Below are 19329 nucleotides of genomic sequence, written 5' to 3'. Positions count from 1 at the left end.
TGGCTTTCTGGGTGAAGTGGGGGGATGAATGGGGTGACTGCTTTTTGGCTTTTAAGAAAAATTTCTGGATGCACATGAGCTTATGCACAGGATCCTGGCTGGACCACAGCCACTGGGGAGCATTTGCCAAGAGGTTGTGGGGGGCTTCCTCTGGCAGCACTGCAGGCATCTTGCTCAATTCTCTTCTCACAGTGGCTCTCCCCAAACAGTTATTAAAAAATTGTGTACCTGCTGTGTGTGGCAGGCACGGTGCCAGGTACGGTAGATGGAAAGACAGACGGTGGGCAAGGCTATTGCCTCAGAGCATGTGGGGAAGTGTATGTGTGTGTGTGTGTGAGCATGTGTGTGTGCCTGTGTACAATGTATGTTGGGGGGGTCAGGCACACACAGTTTGGAGGGCAACAAGCACTTGGGAGCCAGCCAGATCTGCGCGTGAATTCCAGCTCTACTGATCGTGATCTGTGTGGCCTTGGGCAGGTCGTTTGAACTCCTTGGGCCTCAGTTTCCGTATCCATAGAATGGGCATGCTGAGACTACAGAGCTCATTTTTTTTTTTTAAGAGTCACGGCAGTTTATTTAAATTGGGTTTTTTTTGGCCATGCTGTGTGGCTTGCAGGATCTTAATTCCCCGGCCAGGGATTGAACCCCGGTCCACGGCAGTGAACGCACGCACTCAGCCCTAACCATTGGACCGCCATGGAATCCCCCAAGAGCCCATGTTATTGGGTTGTCAGGAGGCTTAACCAAGGGAATGTACAGGAAGCCCTGGGAACAGCACTGGGGTATTTAAACCATCCTCCTGTTCACCATCGCTGCCGTGGGACGAACGGAGCGACGGCAGCTGCAGTGACCAGGAGGAGGTACAGGTACCGACTCGAGGGGCCCATCTCTGGTCCTCCCCGAGCGCCCTCTCTTCTGGGGCTTCTCCTGAAAGGCAGAGGGGCAGGACACCCACCCGTGCCTGACCCCGGCCCCTCTCAGGGGACCAGTGGATGGACACGCCACTGTCAGCGTGTGGCCTGGTGCCACTGGGTGGGGGGGCCTGGAGCCTGAGGGTGGGAGGGGGCTGGGGAGGCCAGGGCCTGAGTCTCTGCCTACCCGTGAGCCCCATGGCTGCCCAGCTCTCTGCCCTGCCAGCTTAAACAACACCAGCCAGACAAAAAGCCTGTTTCTGCTGGTTTTAAACCCTCAGCCTCTCCCTTCACTGCCTTCAGCCAAAATAAAGACGAGCAACAGGCGCCTGCTCTTTGGAGCAAATAGAGGGACGGGCGGTGGGGCAGCATGGTGCGGGGCGCGGGGGCACCAGCCATCCTGCAGACTTGGCTGGGCCAGGCTCCAAGGGGAACACACACCTCACGCTTGGTCCAAGGCACCAAGCGAGCGGAGGCCGAGGTCAGACGGGGCTCCAGAGTCCCCAGTGAACGCTGTCTGTAACCCTGGCCACGTGACAGAGCTGGCCTGGCCTGGCCCGGGGCTGTCAGCACCCTTGCGGGAGCGCCTGAGCCTCCTGAGGCAGAGTGTCCAGGCGGAGACCACCAGCCCTGCCCTCCCTCCACGACCGGGAGGGAGACGGATGGAGCAGTCCCCGATGGGGGCACCCTGCCTTCCACTCGCAGAGTCTCTCACACTTTGGAGTGAAGGCCCCTCCTTGTCTGGGCTACTCTGATCTCTGCCTTCATTAAACCCGAGTGCAGTGAGCTTGTGTCATCAGCAAACAAAGGGACAAGCTTTCTCCTGCCTGCGCCCAAAATAACCCTGGAGGGGACAGAAGCCAAACTCCTTTAACTTTCTGATTCCGGGTGGGTGGAGTACTTTATTGTCATTTACGTAGATGGTTGCATGGCATCACCGACTAAATGGACAGGAGTTTGAGCAAACTCTAGGAGATAGTGGTGGACAGGGAAGCCTGGCAGGTTGCAGTCTATGGGGTCGCAAAGAATCGGACACGACTTAGTGACTGAACAACAACAACATGTATTCAAGCATCCATTGCATAAAACTTCACTGTACATGGGCTTTCTACACCACTGAGTGGGTCCTAAGGAGCCAGTTTCTTCCTCAGGTCAAAGACTCCTTCATCGGCCCTTTTAAACCAGAGCTCTGCTTCAGAGATGCTGGGCTGAGTTGTAAGAAGGGTAACCTGCCCTATGTCCCAAGACTGTCCCGACAGACCGCCCCGGCTCCAGGGAGGCGGGCAGGGCGTCTGCCTCTCTAAACCAGCACTTTGCCTGCAGGCACAGTGTTCCTGATGGAAGTTGGGGCTGGCATCCTGAGCTCACATCATAAACTGCTATCCCTGGGTCGAGATTGGCAAATTCCGGGAACAGCGACCAAAGAGGGGGGATGCTGTCCTCAGACTCCCACTGCCTGAGTCACGCTCTGGCTGCCAGTCTGGGAGAAATGCTCCCGGCATGAGGCCAGGCCGTCTCTGGGGTCTCGGCCTCCTTCCCAGAGCTCCCCACGCCTGGCCTGCTCCCTGGGGAACAGCAGAAGGGCTGTCAGCCCTGCGCTCACGGGCCGGGGTCTGCTGCACCGGGGCCAGCCCCTGCAGACCAAGCTGCTGCTGCACGATTTCCCCACACTGTGGGGAGCAGGGGTGCGGTGCAGACAGGGCCTGGCCGGCTGAGTGTGCTGCCCTGAGGTCTCTGAATGGTCCTGCCTCACTTCCTGACCTCACAGGGAAGCAGTGAATTTTCTTGTCATATAATGACTAAGGACTGAATGGGAAAAAAAGCTTCAAAGGACAAAAAGGAGTCGGATATTTATTTTATGTCTTCCTCTCAACAATAAAACGTCTCCTAGGGTGAGCGTGCCTGCAAAGGCCGCCCACGGTCTCAGATGGCTATTAAAGCCTTTGGCCGGGGTGACTCTGGTCCTGACAGTGCCCTGCCTGGCCTGTGACTTCCCGGTTTGTAGAGGGGTGGTGGTTGCTGAGCGGGGCATGGGGTGTTGGGGTGAGGGGCCCCAGTCCCAGGGAGCTCTGCTCCTGCAGTAAGGGGAACGTGGCTCCTTAGTGAGATGAGGACGTCTTTGGGGAGAGGGGCTGCCCGCCTACCTGGGGATGTTGTCATCGACAGTGGCCCATCCATAGAGGAAAACGATGATACCGACCACGGAGGCTGGGATGAGCATCTGGGTGTAGACGCCCAGCCAGGCGAAGTACAGGCCAATCTTCTCCCCAAAGTACTTTCTGCACCGCGGGGCAAAGCCAGATAGAGACATGTTTACTCTCAACCCATACCAGGGGCAAAATTTACACCACACCCCCTCCCCAGCATGAACAGCTCACACGGGGGTCCCTGGTTCTCAACCAAGCAGAGTGGGGTGGGGGTGGTTCTGAGCCAGGCTGTCATGTTTGTGGGGGGCTCTCTGGTTTCATGGTGTCCACCCCTCCTCTGCTGAGCCCTGAGGACGGGAGGATTTCCACCTGTAATGCCCATGCTGCAGGGCGAGAAGCTGCCCGGAGGCAGTCAGCTCTGTTCCAGCCTCTTGCAGCCTTAAAACAGTTAAAAACTCCGGCCCTGAGGCACCAATAACTCCATATATTGAGCATCTCTGTCTTCTTTACGGGCTGGGCTCTGATCTATGTGTCCCCACAGGAAAAACGTTGCCTGGTCTGTCTGCCCTGGGAGGGAGGTCTCTCAGGAGAGGACACGGTGTCCGGAGGGGCAATTCTTACAGATTCCCAGGCAGCGTTTTTCTTCCTTTTGACACAGAATGAAACCCCACCAGATGCCCGACTGGGTTGAGCCAGACTGAATTTAGGGGGAGACTGAACATGACAGATGAGAGCCAGTCCTGCAATGAATCTGAATAAACTGCTTGATCTAAGGCTCGGCCAGGCTGCCAGTCCTGCTGGGAGACCTCAGCTCCCCTGCACAAGCTCTTCGAGCTCGAGCAGGGGCCCATGCTCTGCACACTCAGTGCAGTCAAGAGGCACAGGGATGTCTATCCACCCAGGCCTGCTCTCAGCGTCCCCACTTACCTGACCAGGTCGATGGGCTGGTACTTGTAGAAGACCCCGTAACTCGCCCACTCTTCATACAGGAGCTGGGAAAAAGGAAGTGGTGAGGGCTGGGGAAAAGTAAAGTGCTCCCAGGTTCCTCGCCAGAACACAGAGCTGCCAAGGCACTCAGCTCATGGCTACATCATTCAGTCAACAAACTCATGGAGAAAGTCAGCCCTGGGCCAGGGACCATGCTGGACACTGGGATGTGAGATGAACACCGCAGACACCCCCCTGAGCCCTGCAGCGCCCATTCTGGTGGGGGAGACGGGCATGGAGAAACGGGTCCAAGGTTTCAGCTCTGGTACGGGCCTCAAAGAACCTGCAGGCAGTGGTGGGGTCCTCGAGCAAGTACAGACCTATGGTTTTAGGTGGCGGTGGGGATGGGAAAGAAGCTTCTGGCATCATTATGGAATCCTCCCTCTTCACTATTTGATCTGGGATTTAAAATGGCCTGCCACTGTTAGACACCTCACTTTCTTTGTTAAAGACAGACCCACCAGGCTTTGGAGCAGAGAAATCCCAGTGGTATGATTTTAACAGATCTCACGAGGTGCAAAAAAGCCGACGTGGATCTCCTGAGACAGGCTGTCTGATTAACATGGCCGAGTGAGATGAATGAGATCCACAAAACCCACTACGCCCCAGGCTTGGGCAGGATGGTAATGAGCTTGGCCTTGTGGGAATGTGTATATTCATATGTCTGTATGAACATGTAGGGCATCTTAAAGAAGATGCTGGGTTAGGACTGCTGGTTTTAATAAAGAGATCCCATGCGTGTGGGTAATTAATGCTCTACCGACCTTAACCCAAAGCCCACGGTGACACTGCTGGCTGGAGGGAAGCTGGCCCCAGCTGGGAACCCAGTGCCTTGGCTGCCCGTCTCTGCTGGCATCAGACGGGGAATGGACAGGAGGCCAGCGTGGGGATGCCTGTGAGGACTCACCAAGGTCCCTGGGTCTCTCCTGTACACTGAAGCTTGACTTTTGTCCTTTTCCCTTTTCTTAATATTTAAATTTAAAACTTGTGAGAGTCTCTTACATTCAGATTCTGCTGTGGCCCCAAATACACCAAATACAGCTTTCTATTTTGTTTTTTAAAAACACAGCCTTTTATATCATCGCCCCCAATACCCTATGCTATGGAATGAATGTTTGTATCTCCCCAAACACAAATGTGTTGAAGCCTTCGCCACCCAATGTGACTGTATTAGGAGGCTACATATTTATGGAAGTAATTAAGGTTAAACGAGGTCATGAGAGCAGGGTTTTGCTCTGACAGGACTTGTTCAGTCGCTAAGTCACGTCTGACTCTGCAGCCCTATGGGACTGGGGCCCGCCAGGCGTCCCTGTCCTTCACCACCTCCCAGAGCCTGCTCACATTCACGTCCACTGAGTCGGTGATGCCATCCAACCATCTCACCCTCTGTTTCCCCCTCCTGTTGCCTTGACCGCTCCCAGCATCAGGGCTCCACTGTGACCTGTCTGTCTTGGGCGGCCCTGCACAGTGCAGCTCACAGCTTCACTGAGCAACGCAAGCCCCTTCACCACCGCAGGCTGCAGTCCATGAAGGGGATTGGAAAAGACCCTGGCAGGACTTGGGTCCTTGTAAGAGGAAGAGACACCAGAGCTGGCTTTCTTCTCATGCACACATGGAGGAAAGGCTACACGGTGGGAAGGCGGCGGTCTGTAAGTCAGGGAGAGAGCCCTCACTAGAATCCAACCCTGCCGGCACCTGGATCTGGGACTTCCAGCCTCCAGGACCATGAGGAAAAAATGTTTTCTGTTCAAGCCGCCCCATCTGGTACTTTGTTACATCAGCCTGAGTGAGTATATTCTCCCCACTGACTTGGAAGACCCACAGCTGGTGGGATGGTTTCCCCTACACAAAGATCCCTTCAACTGAGCCTCTGAAAATTAAAAATGTGTAAAAGGCTCACTCAGAGGGGTCTAGCTTCCACAGACCAGGGAGTCAGGGGTCCCTAGAAATGAACCTTCAGCAAGTTCAGCAAACTTTCTTTTTTTTTTTTTTTTCCATTTTCCATTGCCTCTCTCCTTCTGCAGCTGGAGCATAATACTCAGGAGAGCACAAGCACTGTATTTCATCAGAAGTCAGCACACAGGGGCAAAACAAGCAGGGAGGAGAATGCAGGGAGGAAAACAACCGAGAACAGCTAAATGCATTCTTAATAAACTACAAGCGAACTGTGCTGTCAAAATACTGGGTTTCGCCTACTCTGATCTCTCTAAGAGGAGCTTTCTTTGAATTTTAAGTCTTTCTGTAAGTGGCAACAGGATGTGTTCAGCATGACTCCAAGTCTTGAAAGAATTAATGGCAAGTCTGGTTGCTGGTGGGGGAAACTTGGTAGCTTCTGCACAGGGCCAACCCCATGTCGGAGGAGAAAGGGTCCAGGAATTAGAGCCATGCTGCCGGGCTGGGACAATGGCTCTGCTGGGTCTGCAGTGGGTGTCCTGGGCAGACCCTCCCTGCCGAGTCCCATCATCTCCTTGATACAGGAGGAGCCTGTCCTTCCTCCCAAGTCATGGTGAGGACTCAGACGGACCCAAGGCTTTGAAAGTGGAGTGCTGGGGGCTCATTACGTGTCATCTGTCTGATTATGCAGAAAAGGAGGAAAAGCCTACAGTTTTACTCTCTAAAGGGAGAGGTCTGAGCCAGCAAACTCCGATAAGATGGCACAGCACCTCTGGAGAAACAAAGCAACCATCACGGAAGGCAGCTTCCTCCCCTCAGCTGAAATTTACACTCTAGACGCACTGGAGGCGAATCCGAGGGAGGCATGAGACAGACCCTGGGATGGAAAGGGGGAGGCACAGAAGGACCCACTTGAAGGCTGGGCCTTGTCACACTGGTCACCCTGTTCCCGGGCCTGCCCAGTGGAACTGGTTGCAGCAGGCCAGCCATCGCCCACCAGTAGACATGACAGATAGGGGTACAGCTCAGCTTTCTACATAAACCATTTTATCTCAGTGGACTTTTCTTCCTGCCAAGAAGAGAACATCAATCACCCTGCAGCTGCCAGCACAAGGAAATCAAACATCAGATTTCCTGGCTAGGGTTGGCAGAGCTCTGCGGAGCCCTTCGGCCTGTGAGCAGGTGGGAGATGTCTGGGGCCCTGGGGCAGGCTGGCTGGGGGCTGGTGACTCTGGTCACGGTGACCCTGGAGCCTCCCAGCACCTGACCTCAGAGATATCTTGGTTCCAACCACCGGCATCTCTCCGGCCCAGACCTCCCACCTGGGCCCACATGGTTTGGGGGAGGGGACGGGGGGGGGGGCGTCACAGCACTGAGGTGGTCCGTAGTTGACTATACATGGACTTGCCCCTTGCTATCTACCTCTGGGATGGAGGCACCAGTAGGGCCAGGTTTGTCTGGTCTGTGTCATCCCCAGCTTCTCAAACTGGGCACATGACAAGTTTCCAGCAAGCAATTGTTGAATGAATGGATGAATAAATGAATTACGGGCCAGGGCCCTGTGGCTCTCAGCACAGCACACCAGAGGCCACCTCAGTTCACACCTGGAGTAACCCTCCCACCCCCTGATCCTGGAGGAGGGAGCTCTTGGCCTCAAGGCCCCACGGGTTTGCGGTCCAATGATCAGGCCAAGAGCTATGGCCGTGCTCGGCCCAGCTCCCGCCCGCCTCCCCTGAAACACTCCTGCTTGTGCCCTGCTCTATCAGACCAGCACAGGAAAATGGCCTTGGCTTGGCTCGCCCCACTTTCTGTCCTGTGTCCTCAGGCACGTGGGGCTCCTGCCACTGACAGGATGCCACAGATTTTTTCACTGCAAAAGCAAAATACTCAGAACCAGATCACTTAGGGTGAAGTGATCATGGGAGAATGAGTTCTCTGAGCTGAGACCCAAACGTGTCTGGGGCATTTCCTCTTCCTCCCTTCCGTCTTTCCTTCATTCCACTCATCCACCACTACTCATCATCTATCCCTCCTTCCTATCCCTCATCCATCCACCCGTCCATTTGTCCACCTGTCCATCCACCTACCTGTCCATCCACCTGTCAATCCATCTGTCACCCACCCATCATCCATCCACTCACCCAGTATTCTCAGGCCTTGTATTTGTTGCTGGGACATAAAATTAAATAGGGAGAGGTGGGTGGAGGGCAGGCAGCATTCCAGGCAGAGAACACGGCTGGGTCTGGATAAACCTGGAGCTGTCTGCTGGGCTGGCACACAGCGGTGCCGAATAGTTCCTAAGTAATAACTGGATAGCATAGTCTTGGCACTGACGTGGCCATCAGTCAAGTCTTCTATGATTAGGATGGCGGTCAGTGAGGCTGAAGCAGGGGGAGGAAGGGGGGAGACTGGGGTGGAGGGCCTGGGGCCTGGAGGCTGAATGGCCAGAAGGGGCGGCAGGGAGTGGCAGGGGCTGCAGAGGGATGCAGGAGGCTGGGCTCTGAGGCCAGGGTTGGTGCAGGGCAGGCCCGTGGACCGGATGGGGGAGATCTGCAAGTCACGGACTCTCAGACGAATGCCAGATGTTCCACTAAAAATAACCAAATATGTAATTTTTGTGCTAAATCAGATAGCATCTTCAGTTGGATTCCTGGGCGGGCGGGCGAGTTGTATCAAGTACCAGAGATTTAAAAGCATGTATTGGGGGCTGGAGGGAGGTGGGAGCGGAGAGCATTTCACATACAGAGGCTTGGGGCCCTGGTGACTGGGGACAAGGCCTCCATTGTGAGGTTCTCAGGGAAGCGTCTCCACCATCATCTCCACCGTCATCTCAGCAGGATCCACTCTCTGGGAGCAAGAGGCAGGGCAAGGGGGGTGGCTGAAGGAATGCAGGGTGGGGTGGCTCCCTGAGGTGAGGGAGGGCTGGGCTTGTTGGGGAGATGGGAGGAGTTCATGTGGAAGCAGAGAAAGTGTTAGCTGCTCAGCCGTGTTTGACTCTTTGTGACCCCTTGGACTGTGGCCCGCCAGGCTCCTCTGTCCATGGGATTCTCCAGGCCAGAATACTGGAGTGGGTTGCCATGGCCTTCTCCAGGGGATCTTGCCAACCCAGGGGCTGAACCAGGGTCTCCCTCACTGCAGGCAGATTCTTTAACTGTCTGAGGCACCAGGGAAGCCATGTAGAGGCAGGGAGGCTGGTATCTGGGAGTAGGCAAGCGAGACAAGGAGAAGAAATAGCAGTGGCGGTGCAGGAGTGGACTGTCCGGAGAGCACGGGTGGGTGGGATTAGGAACCAGTGAAGCAGAAAGGGTCACTCGGTGTTTCCCAAAGTGTGTCCCACAAAACACTAGCTCCATAACTTCCCCATTAAAAAGGGTTCCAGGACAGGTAAGTTTGAGAAGCACTGGCTTGACCACCATCCATGGTGTCCCCTACAGTGCTGCTAGGGGCAGGGGCACTCCAGGTGGCTGGCCTCGTTGTTTCCAAACTCATTTCCCCGGAAGCTGGGGTGATTAGGCTAAATGTCAGCAAAGAACCGTGGAGGTTCTGGCTGCTCCAGATACAGTCGGTGCATGAAGGAAGGGCGGGTGAAAGGGCAGGCTCGGGGAGCTTCCCTTCCCCTCACATGCTCGGACGACCTGCCAAGGATGCTTCTGAGGATCAGAGCTCCCTGATGGCTCAGCGGTAAAGAATTCACCTGCAATGCAGGAGCCGCAGGAGACCGGGGTTCAATCCCTGGGTGGGGAAGATCCCCTGGAGGAGGGCATGGCAACCCACTCCAGTATTCTGGCCTGGAGAATCCCACGGACAGAGGAGCCTGGTGGGCTCCAGTCCGTAGGGTGGCAATGAGTCAAATATGACTGAAGCGACTTAGCACGCACACAGCATGAGGAATAGTCCACCAAGGCAACTTCACCCACCTTCTCCACCAGCTGTGGGGCTGCGACTCTGGGACCCCTGCACCCCTTGGGGCCTTACTGGCCCCAAGGCCCCTGACCCCAAGGAGCGGGCTCCCGGGTCTGCACACCTACCTTCCTGTCATTGAACTCCACGTTATCCCCTTCATAGTCTCCCTGGAAAGAGAGAAAGGCTCTTACTCTCCTGTGACCTTTCCACAAGGCAGGTGGGCTCATCCCAGGAGAGAACCTCATACCGTGCACAAGGGTGCCCAGGTCCCCTCCTCCCGTGATAACACGCGCCGTGAGTTCCGGGCTGTCCTGCCAGCCCTCCCTCCACTTCCAGAAAGCCCAAAGCACCTTCCCCTCGATGTAGACCCAGGAAGGGCAAGCAGTCAGTCCCTTGGAACTGGTGACACAGAGGAAAGGGGCTTTGCGGGCTGGAGGGGTGGTCAGTGAACATCCCATCCTGCCAGGGACATCCTGCTGTCTTGTCTCAGACACCACCTGGGCGGTGCCCCTCTCCCTCTCAAGAAGGGTACCCCCCTCACCCAAGGAAGATGCACCTCAAGGTGACCCTCTCCCTCTCAAGTGTCCCAGGAAGGATGCTGACTTAGATTGGTGAGGCCAATGTCCTCATCCTACAGATAGCAACATCGGAGCTCAGAGGAGCATACTGACTTCCCTGGGAGAGACGCGAGATCTGGTCAGACCTGGGACTTGGATCCAGGTCTCCAATCCCAGCAGAAAAGGAGGGCCTAAAAGTCAAAAGGGAGCCCAGTTTCCCAGACAGGTGACAAAGACGAACAGAAGTGTGGGAGAGGCTGGGCTGAGGGGGTCTGCCTGGTGCCTGCTCCACTCACCAGCTCCTTCCACGAGCCCCACCAGCCCAGCTAGCCCCCTCCAGTGGTGAGAACGTGATCACCAGACCAGACCACTAACACCTGTGGTCTCTGAATGAAGATGCTCTGGGAGCAGTTTAACCAAGTTCCCCTCAGTCTTTAGGCTGCCTCAACCTTTATGCCTCCCCAGTGCTTTCCCTCTTGGCTGAGATGGCCCCATGACTCCAGGAGCGCCTCATTCCCACAGAGGTCAGTTTGTTGGTGACCTGGAAGGGGGCAGTTGCCAACCAGGAAGGAAGCCAAAAAGCTGTCCAGCAGCAGTTTTAATGCCAAGTCCTTCTCCGGAGTTGAACGCCAGTTACGGATCGGAAGGCTCTTCCTCCATCCTCCATGCACAGTCATAACTGGTTGTTGTCTGGTTGGCCATGACCCAGAGCCTGGTCTGACGGATGGATGCTCTTGCTGAATGAATGGACAAGTGAGGCCCTGGAGGGGGTGGGGTGCCCCGGGCCACATACTGAGATGCGATCTAGCACAGCTCAGCAGTAAGAGGCTGATGGTGAGAGCCATACACGCACAGGAGGAGAAGGTGCAGCTTCAGTGCAGCCAGCATCCTCTATTTAAGGCATGGGGTCCAGGGGCTCCATTCAGAAGGATTTATCGGCCCAAATATTTGAATGTCAGCTTCAGTACTTAATGGTGTGCGTGTCCATCAGCTGCACGGAAAATTCATGGACAGAAAATCTCATATTCCCTGGAGATGACTGAGGTCCATCATCTGGCTGGAAAGAACCCTGGAAGCAGAGCCAGCATCTGGGCTCTGCCCCTTGGCTGTGTGCCGCTGGGCAAGTGAAGAGCAGCTGCAGTCTCAGTCTCCCCATCTGTAAAGTGGGAACAGTCCCCACATGACAGGCTTCCCTACTTCCCTGTTAGGTGCAAAGATGATGATGCGAGAGGAATTTCCAAGATATGGAGCTTGGAAATGCCTTTTGTGGGCCCCGTGGATTAGACAGTCTTGTACTCGTTGCTTTAAACTACAGTGAGAATCCATTCTTAAGACAAATGTACCAGCCAAGCCTGAGAAGAGGAGGTGCATCGGGCTCCAGGGAAGGTGGAGGTGGTTGTGCAGCAGGGGGTGGAATAGCCTGTCAGCCACATCTGTCTTCTGGCCCCAGCTCCCTGACAGGGGTGCTGTGTGACCTTGGGCAAGTTACTAAACCTCTCTGAGCCTTCGGGTCGGCACCAGCTTAAGTGAGATAAAGCTCCTACTAAACATGGTTCTTTGTATACAATTAAGTGCTCAGAAGCATTGATTTCTCCCCTTTCCCTTTTGAGACTTAAAGGGCTGAATCAAGCAGGCAGGGAGGCCCTGAAATGTTTTGGCTTCTGTCCCTGACCTCTTGGTAGGGGTGACCAGCCAGAAGGCAATGCAGGGCTGTGTTCCTGGTGCCCGTGGGGCTGAGCAAACCCAAGAGGCACCAGTGGGGTGCATGAGTGAGGCCCCTTCCCGGGAGGAGCCAGGAGCTCCAGCCAGGACCTGTGGTCTGAGGCTGGTCCTGGAAACATTTATCCAGCAATAGGTCAATTGTCTAGACCACCTGACTTCATCCCACACCACATTTACTGAGTACGTAGAAGGTACTCGTTTTGCCACATGCAAAACGAATGACGGGCAAATAGTGTTTTCTTAGTGGAACAGAGAGCAGGCAGGCCCAGAGAGGAAGGGAGGACTCAGCCGTGGGGGGGAGGGGAAAAGGCAGGCTCCAGGTCGTTGCTCTCTCTGCCCTGGGCGAGGGTCCAGGCAGAGAAGGTGAAGAGCATTGCAGGCAGAAGGAACAGCAGGAACAGAGGCACAGAGATGGGAAAGCGGGATGGGCTGATCCCCAGCCCCCCAGTGAGTGACAACGGGCGGCGGCAGGTCAGCTAAGCATCCTTCCCTCTGGGTCAGCAGCCCGGGTGGACGGCTCTTTGCTGTCTGACCCCCCCTGTTTGTCCAACCCAGTGTCGCACTGAAAGCCCTCCCACTTCTGTATTCCCATCACCACCCTCTGCAGCCCTGGCAACTGGACAGGGCGGGCATTATTCCCAACTTGCAGATGGGCTGCCTCCAATCAAGGCCGCAGAGGAGGGAGTGGCCATGACTAGAATCTGGGTCCTTGGACCCCCAGGCCTGCCCCTCTTCTCTCTTAGCCTCTGCAGTAACACACATTTGGAAAGTTCCAGAGATCCTCTGTCTGGGGTTCCCACACTGCTTAGGCCCTACGGCCCATCCCCATTGCCCTGCTGAACTCTAGTCCCTGTTTCCATGGAGATAATAAGAAGAGAATCCTCTTTCTCTCCATTGCGAGCCAAGACAATGTGGCTGTGGCCACAGGCTATATTTGTCAGGGGGTACCAGTGGGATTTGGAGATGCAGCTCAGGAAACTGGCCACTGGCTCTGCAGAAGCAGATACTCGGAGAGCTCTGCCCAATCTGCCAGAGCCCTGCGGGGCAGTGGGCGGGGAGGCTGAGCCAGTGCACAGTTCTTGTGGAGCAGCTGGCCTGAAGTTCAGATACACCTGGGGCGCTGTAGCACAGCGCCCTTGTCCTGGAGGAACGGTTCAGTGAGAAAAGATGGCTCTGCATGTAAGTCTGGTCCCACCTGAGGGAACCAGGAAGGGCTGTGAGCCAGTGACGTTTTTACAGGAGTGCCAAAGCAGGAAGCCTGAACTGCAGGATGACGAGAGCTCCCTGGGGGAGCTCTGGTGTGGTGTGACCCTGGGGACCTGGGGACTCACATGACATGCAGAGATGGACAGTATGGGTTAAGGTTACTTACATCGTGCAGGGGGTAGGCCGCCGAGTAGACACCATTGGCCAGCAGGCTCGTGATGCCTTGAAAATAAAGGCAGAGAGAGGATTACGGACCAGTCACGTCTCCTGCGGCTCTGGGTTCAATCAGAGAGGTCCCAGGACTGTCTCAATCATTGAGAATTTTCTCAAAGCGAGCCACACCTGGCCGCACAAAGCCCGGCCACCTTTCTGCGGTTTCCTCCCCGGGTTCGACTGGGAGATGATAAAAACATGCTCTGTTGGCAGAATTAGAAAGACAGAGAGGAAACCCCAAGAGGAAGTGACACCTGGGAGGAAGAAGGGACCCCCAAACCTGCGATTCACCAGCTACCCCCACCTGCTTGAGGGCAAGCCTGCAGATGAATGAGGGAAGTGGAATGTAAGTGGTTAGAGAAGCTGAATCATGAGAAAAATATGGATGGGAAAATTGATGGTGTCAGAAAACACACATACAATTTGGAATTAGATTTTAGGTTGATCGGAAAAGCTGAAGAGGAGGCCTGCGGGCCCCACGCGGGGCAGAGGCACTTACCGTATCTATCACACTTGCGCCTCTTATTTAAAAGGGCAGAGTCCTTCTTTCTTCCCTCTCCTTGCCCTGTTTATACATTCGGCTATTAGTTATACACGAATGAGGCCCCAAGGATCAAAGCTGTGTCTGGGGGGCAAGGCGCTCACTTTTGCTGTCCAGTGTTCCTGGGGGGCAGTGGAACGACGGCCGGGTCCTAGTTTGTTGCTCAATGCCCCGCACTGGGAGCAGGATAAACCTAACCACACCTGCACCTCCCAGAGTCCAGAGGTGTGGACTCCGGTGCCCAGCCCCAGAGTAAGGGGGTAAGGCAGAGCCCGGCTGTGCACAGGGCCTGGGGTTCTTAGAGATCTGATCTGGGGAGCTAGAGCTGCCCAGGAGTTTCCACGAATCCCTTTGCAGGTCACAGAACCCTCCACCTGGCCCAAGAGCCTTTCTAGGCAGTAAGTGGGTCAGACATTTCAGTGGCCTCATTGTCCCACTGGTGACTACTTTACTCTGGCATGGATGGGAAAGTCTCTCTGTGAAATCCACTTAGAAATAGACCATCTCTTCAGTTAGTGATCTGGGGTAACCAGGGCATCTGAGGACGCTTAGAAACCCAAAGCAGAGTGAGGTGGGAGCATGTGGCCAAAGTCCCCTGGCTGGAAAGTTCAGCTATGATAAAACGTGAAGGAGGGGCCTGATTCAGGTTCCCTGGCTCCTTATCGTCCCCAGAACTCTCTCAACACGGTGCTGCCACAGGGCCTTTGCACAGGCTGTACTATCTGGAAGGCCCACCCCTCTAACACCACCTCATCAGAAAGATCACTGATCACTGATTCTAAATCCCCCCTTACTCCCTATCCCCTTCAACCTGCAAGACTATGTTGTGGTTTACCTGGTTCTCTCTGATCTGTCTCTAGACAGAAACTCCCTCTAGAGCAGAAACTCCCTGAGGGTGGGTTCCTACCTGGCACAGGGGTTAGTGGGTGACAGACCCCATCTATGAATCTGGAGGTCAGGAGGGCTTTCAGATAAGGTGCCAGTGTGAAATGGGGAGCAGAGAAGGACCATCTGTCTGCTCTGTCACTGTTGCTGGTAATCAGCCCCGCCATGGAACTTGCCAGAAGACAGAGACAGCTACCCCCTCACCAGGATGACCTGGTGTGGGGTCGGCTCTGGCTGAGAAGTGCCCAATCCTGAACTCTTTGCAAACCTTCACAGCAACCACACAAATATTCACCAGCAGGGACCCCATGCATTTAGTCACCCAGTCATGTTTGACTCTGCGACCCTATGGACTGTAGCCTGCCAGGGTCCTCTGTCCATACAGGGACCCTACAGGGAGACTGAGGTCAGGGACGCATCGCTGGGGCTAGACCCATGCTTCTCCCACCTCTGGTGGCCTGGGTCGCCCTGGAGGATCTCGCTCCATCGGCGGCTAGGCTATGGGGTCAGTTTTCCTGGCTTCCTCTTGGCTCCCAAATCGCTCCCTGCCCAGTGACTTAGGACACAGGCTTAGAGATTTCAGTCCCACAGCGCCCTGTGACCACTGGCCTCACTAGGCAGGGGACATGCAGCCCACCCGACCCTGGAGGCGGCATCCTCTCCCTCTCCCCCGCATCCTGGGCCTGCTCCAGGCTTCAGCTGAGAGCATCTCACTCTTTCTCCTGCCCCCACTCCACAGGAAGCCAATAGGGAAGGGGTCTCCCCTGGTGTACAGGCTCTTACCAGACCCTCCCTGCACCCTTGAACCCCAGCCACCAAACTTCAGATGCTTCTAGAGCATGAAGGACTGTGCTGTGAGCTTAGCTCTCAGCAGTTGTAAAACAGCTCCAGGAGAAGTGAGGAAAGGGTGGGGAAAGGTGTCCCTTTGTCCTGAAATGATTTGCTTTAGTAAATTCAGCCCACGTTGTGGGCAAGGGACCCCCTTGGGGAGGGGTTACCTTCTGCACGCTTTGATCAGAAAGGTTTTGCACCTGTGGTTGAGATGTTCTGTAAACTGGTACCCGAGGAGCCCAGTGGCAATGGTTTTGCGGCAGGTTCTGCATCCGGGCGCCCCTTCCAGCAGGGCCGCGGCCCAGGGTGGGAGGCGGGGGAGGAACCTTCCAGGCTGCATGTGTGTCTGGCTACTGGCCGAGGACGGTGCCCTCACGGGAACCCTAACGACCTCCCCTTGGACTCAGAGGGTCAAGAGCAGGGTGAGGCCCCTTGGTGGCCCCTCCAGTTTCCTGCAGGCAGGATTCACTACTTCTGCTGGGAGAGGCACCGCAGGCCACCACCGACGCCTCCAGCCAGAGACTAGGATCCTTTGGTGCTTAAAGGGCCGTAAAACCGCCTTGTGGTCCTGGAACAGCTCTCCTGCCTTGAAACGGTTACACAGGCTTAAATCAAAACCCTCTGGAAAGCCCCAACCCAGCCGCCCAGCCCCCACGGAGAAGATGGGGAGGAAGATCACACAGCAAGACAAGTGCTGACCTCAAGCCCCAAGCATGCCCTTACCCATGCTGTACTTGGCCTTGGTACACGTTGTTCTCTTCAGGATTTCATAGACCTGTGGTGGAGACAGGGGCGGGGGCTGCAGTTACTCCATTGAGGGTGGCTGGGAAGGGAGGTGGTGACCGTGACCAGCCTCCCGCATCCCCCTAGGATGGTGTCAGGACAAGGTCACCCTGAAAGTCTCTTGCTGAGTTGGCGCCCAGGGATATGGGTGTCCAGTGCACGGCGTGTTTCTGCCCCTCCGGCTGAGAGGTGAGCTGGAATTCAGAGGTGTGAGGGCCCTGCCCACAGGACCACTCCCTGATGAGGCCCTGGATGTTCTAGAAACTCAAGCTCCTTTCAGTTCAGTTCAGTCGCTCAGTTGTGTCTGACTCTTGGCAGACCCCATGGACTGCAGCACGCCAGGCTTCCCTGTCCATCACCAACTCCTGGAGATCGCTCAAACTCACATCCATCAAGTCAGTGATGCCATCCAACCATCTTTACTAACAAATTACTTCACTTCGATCCTTGGGAGCCCAGGCCTGGGGGTCTGCCTGTCTGCATTTGAGTCCTTGAAGCTGTGGGGTCTTGGGCCAGCTACCTCGTGCCCTGAACCTCAGTTTCCCTATCTGCAGAATGAGATGAAAAGAACTGACCCTGCACTGTGTTCAGGTCATAGCACTCCAACCCCCCAAGACCCCTGAGGTCCCCTGCCTCCCAGTGCCCCTCAGGCCCTGAGCTGTCTGACTTCTGTTCACCTGCCCAGCTCTATCCCAGCAACCCGGCCTCCTGTCTGCCCCTCACTCACTGGCCTTCTCCTGGGACCCCAGGGTCTGCACCCTGGCCATTCCTTTCACCAAAAACACTTGTCCCCCAAGAGCTAAGTGGCTGCAGGACCACCTTAACAAACAAGCAACCGAGAAGCCACGGTCCCCACTGCTCCACCTTCTAATTTTGCTCTCACTCTCCCTTTCTTTTTGGCCGTGCCTCGTAGCTTGTAGGATCTCAGTTCCTCGACCAGGGATTGAACCCTGGCCCCAGCAGTGAAAGTGTGGCTTACTAACCACTGGATTGCCAGAGAGTTCCCTAACTCTACTCTCTAATCCTGGATCCCTCCACACTTGCCAAGTATCAAGGTACCTGTTGCTTCTCCCCTCCCGCCTGTCTTGGGAAGACACCAGGTGCTCAGTAACCGATTGACGAGTGAATGAATGAATCACCCAGTGAGCTGGCTCCCTCCCTGGCACTTTCTGAGTCTCATCGGTGGCCTCATCCTGACCTTGCTGCTTCTCCCGCAATCACCTCTTCCCTTGCACATGCAGTTACAGCCCTGGTTCACAACCACCGCTGTGACCCCATATCCACCCTCTTCCATGTCTGGCCACTGGTGGTGATTTTTCTAGGACCTTGCTCCACAACCATCTGTGGCTCCCTAGTGCCTACCGGTGGAAGATTCAAGTCGCAAGACCCAAGGGCAACCTCTGGCCCTTCCTCATGGTTCTCTGATGATCCTGGCTCCTACCCACTTGCACATTAGGTTGCCCCAATGCCAGGAGCCCAGGGAAGGAGGCAGGAAGGACTGTCACAGCCTTGTCTAGAACGATGCTGGGTCTCTGAGACCACAGGATCGAACTAACCAAGGGCAGAGTTTTAAGTCACCAAAGAGTTTCTCTGGTGCATTGGTGGTTTAAAAACTGGCCTTCAAGGTCTCTGGGAGACAGTGACTCCCACCCCAGAGGTAATCAGAACCAAGGATGATTCAGCTAACACTGGCTCTGACAGAATAGATTTCTGTGACTTGGGGATCATGTCTGAATTCAATTATAAAGCAGATCCTAAACAAAATGGGGCCCCGAGCCTTCATTCACATATGCCCCCCCAACCTCGGGCCACCTCCTTGACAACAAGAATGAATTTACAAATTTACACCCTACCCTTCCAGGAGCATCCTAGTGATTCCCGGTAATATAAAACCAGGGCACACATAAATCTAGAAACGGCAGGTTCCCAGGTCTCCCCACTGGCCATTCCAATCCTCCCTCATCCCAAAATGACAAAGAAAAAAATGAAACCATTCAGGTTCAACTGGGTCCAGTTCTCTGGAACAGTCATTGGCCAAGAGGAAGTTACCTCTCCTGGACACATATCAACCCCAAACTACACCAGCCGTAGGCATTTCTGCGTAAATGAATTCCTCCTTGTTTATTATAATGAGATTGAATTTCACCAATAACACAGTCAATACTAACAGTAGGCCCTGCATCCAGGTCACCCTTGGAGGGGGCACACGGCAGCCCTTTGAGCAGGAGGCCACCACGGAAGCTGCCAGGCTGGGAGGGGACACCGGGTGGGTGGGACCTGGGTCTGCCTGTCCAGGCATTGGCCCCAGCTCCCCATGCCAAGGTGGCATGCACCACTGTCCCGTGCCTGGTGCCTGCCAGCCTTGAGACACAGGTGTGAGGGGCAGCTGTCTGCTCAAGGTCAAGAGGCTGCCTGCTCTCTGCCCTGCCCCTCTCCTCGCTGGGTTGGGAAGAGAGGAAAGCAGCAGCTTGGCCGCCAGGTTAATCCTTGTTTAGATAGAAGTTGGGTCCCGAGCTGGGGACAGCCCAGCATGGCTGGTGGACAAGTTGGCGGCTGCTGGATAAATATTAAACCAATACCTGGAGTAGGGCAGAGTGGCCTGGTCAGATTTCAAACCACAGTTTGCTCGTCTGGAAATCTAGCCCCAACCCTCATGCCTTTGTCTGCACCACACTGTCAGCCCCGCCTGGCCGGCCTGCTCAGAAACCTCCAGGCAGAGAGGAACGTACAAACTCCATAAGGGCAGCTGC

General features: G+C 55.3%; 1 protein-coding gene across 8 annotated transcripts in view; it reads right to left on the bottom strand.

The window, feature by feature from the left end:
• ANO1 (anoctamin 1) overlaps positions 1-19329 on the bottom strand; it is a 186300-nt gene that overhangs the window by 49554 nt on the left and 117417 nt on the right. For 4 of the 8 annotated variants that reach the window (XM_070457798.1, XM_070457797.1, XM_070457800.1 and 1 more), the window contains 6 exons: positions 16520-16571; positions 14039-14104; positions 13493-13548; positions 9967-10008; positions 3986-4050; positions 3056-3190 (listed from right to left, as the gene is read on the bottom strand). In XM_070457798.1, the coding sequence (XP_070313899.1) occupies positions 3056-3190; positions 3986-4050; positions 9967-10008; positions 13493-13548; positions 14039-14104; positions 16520-16571 (416 nt within the window). The remainder of the gene's footprint in view (positions 1-3055; positions 3191-3985; positions 4051-9966; positions 10009-13492; positions 13549-14038; positions 14105-16519; positions 16572-19329) is intronic. The other 4 variants (XM_070457799.1, XM_070457801.1, XM_070457803.1 and 1 more) reach the window with 1 other exon arrangement.

This window comes from Odocoileus virginianus, chromosome 28 (genome assembly GCF_023699985.2).
Source record: "Odocoileus virginianus isolate 20LAN1187 ecotype Illinois chromosome 28, Ovbor_1.2, whole genome shotgun sequence".
NCBI lineage: Eukaryota > Metazoa > Chordata > Mammalia > Artiodactyla > Cervidae > Odocoileus > Odocoileus virginianus.
This window is presented reverse-complemented; position numbering and strand designations above follow the sequence as displayed.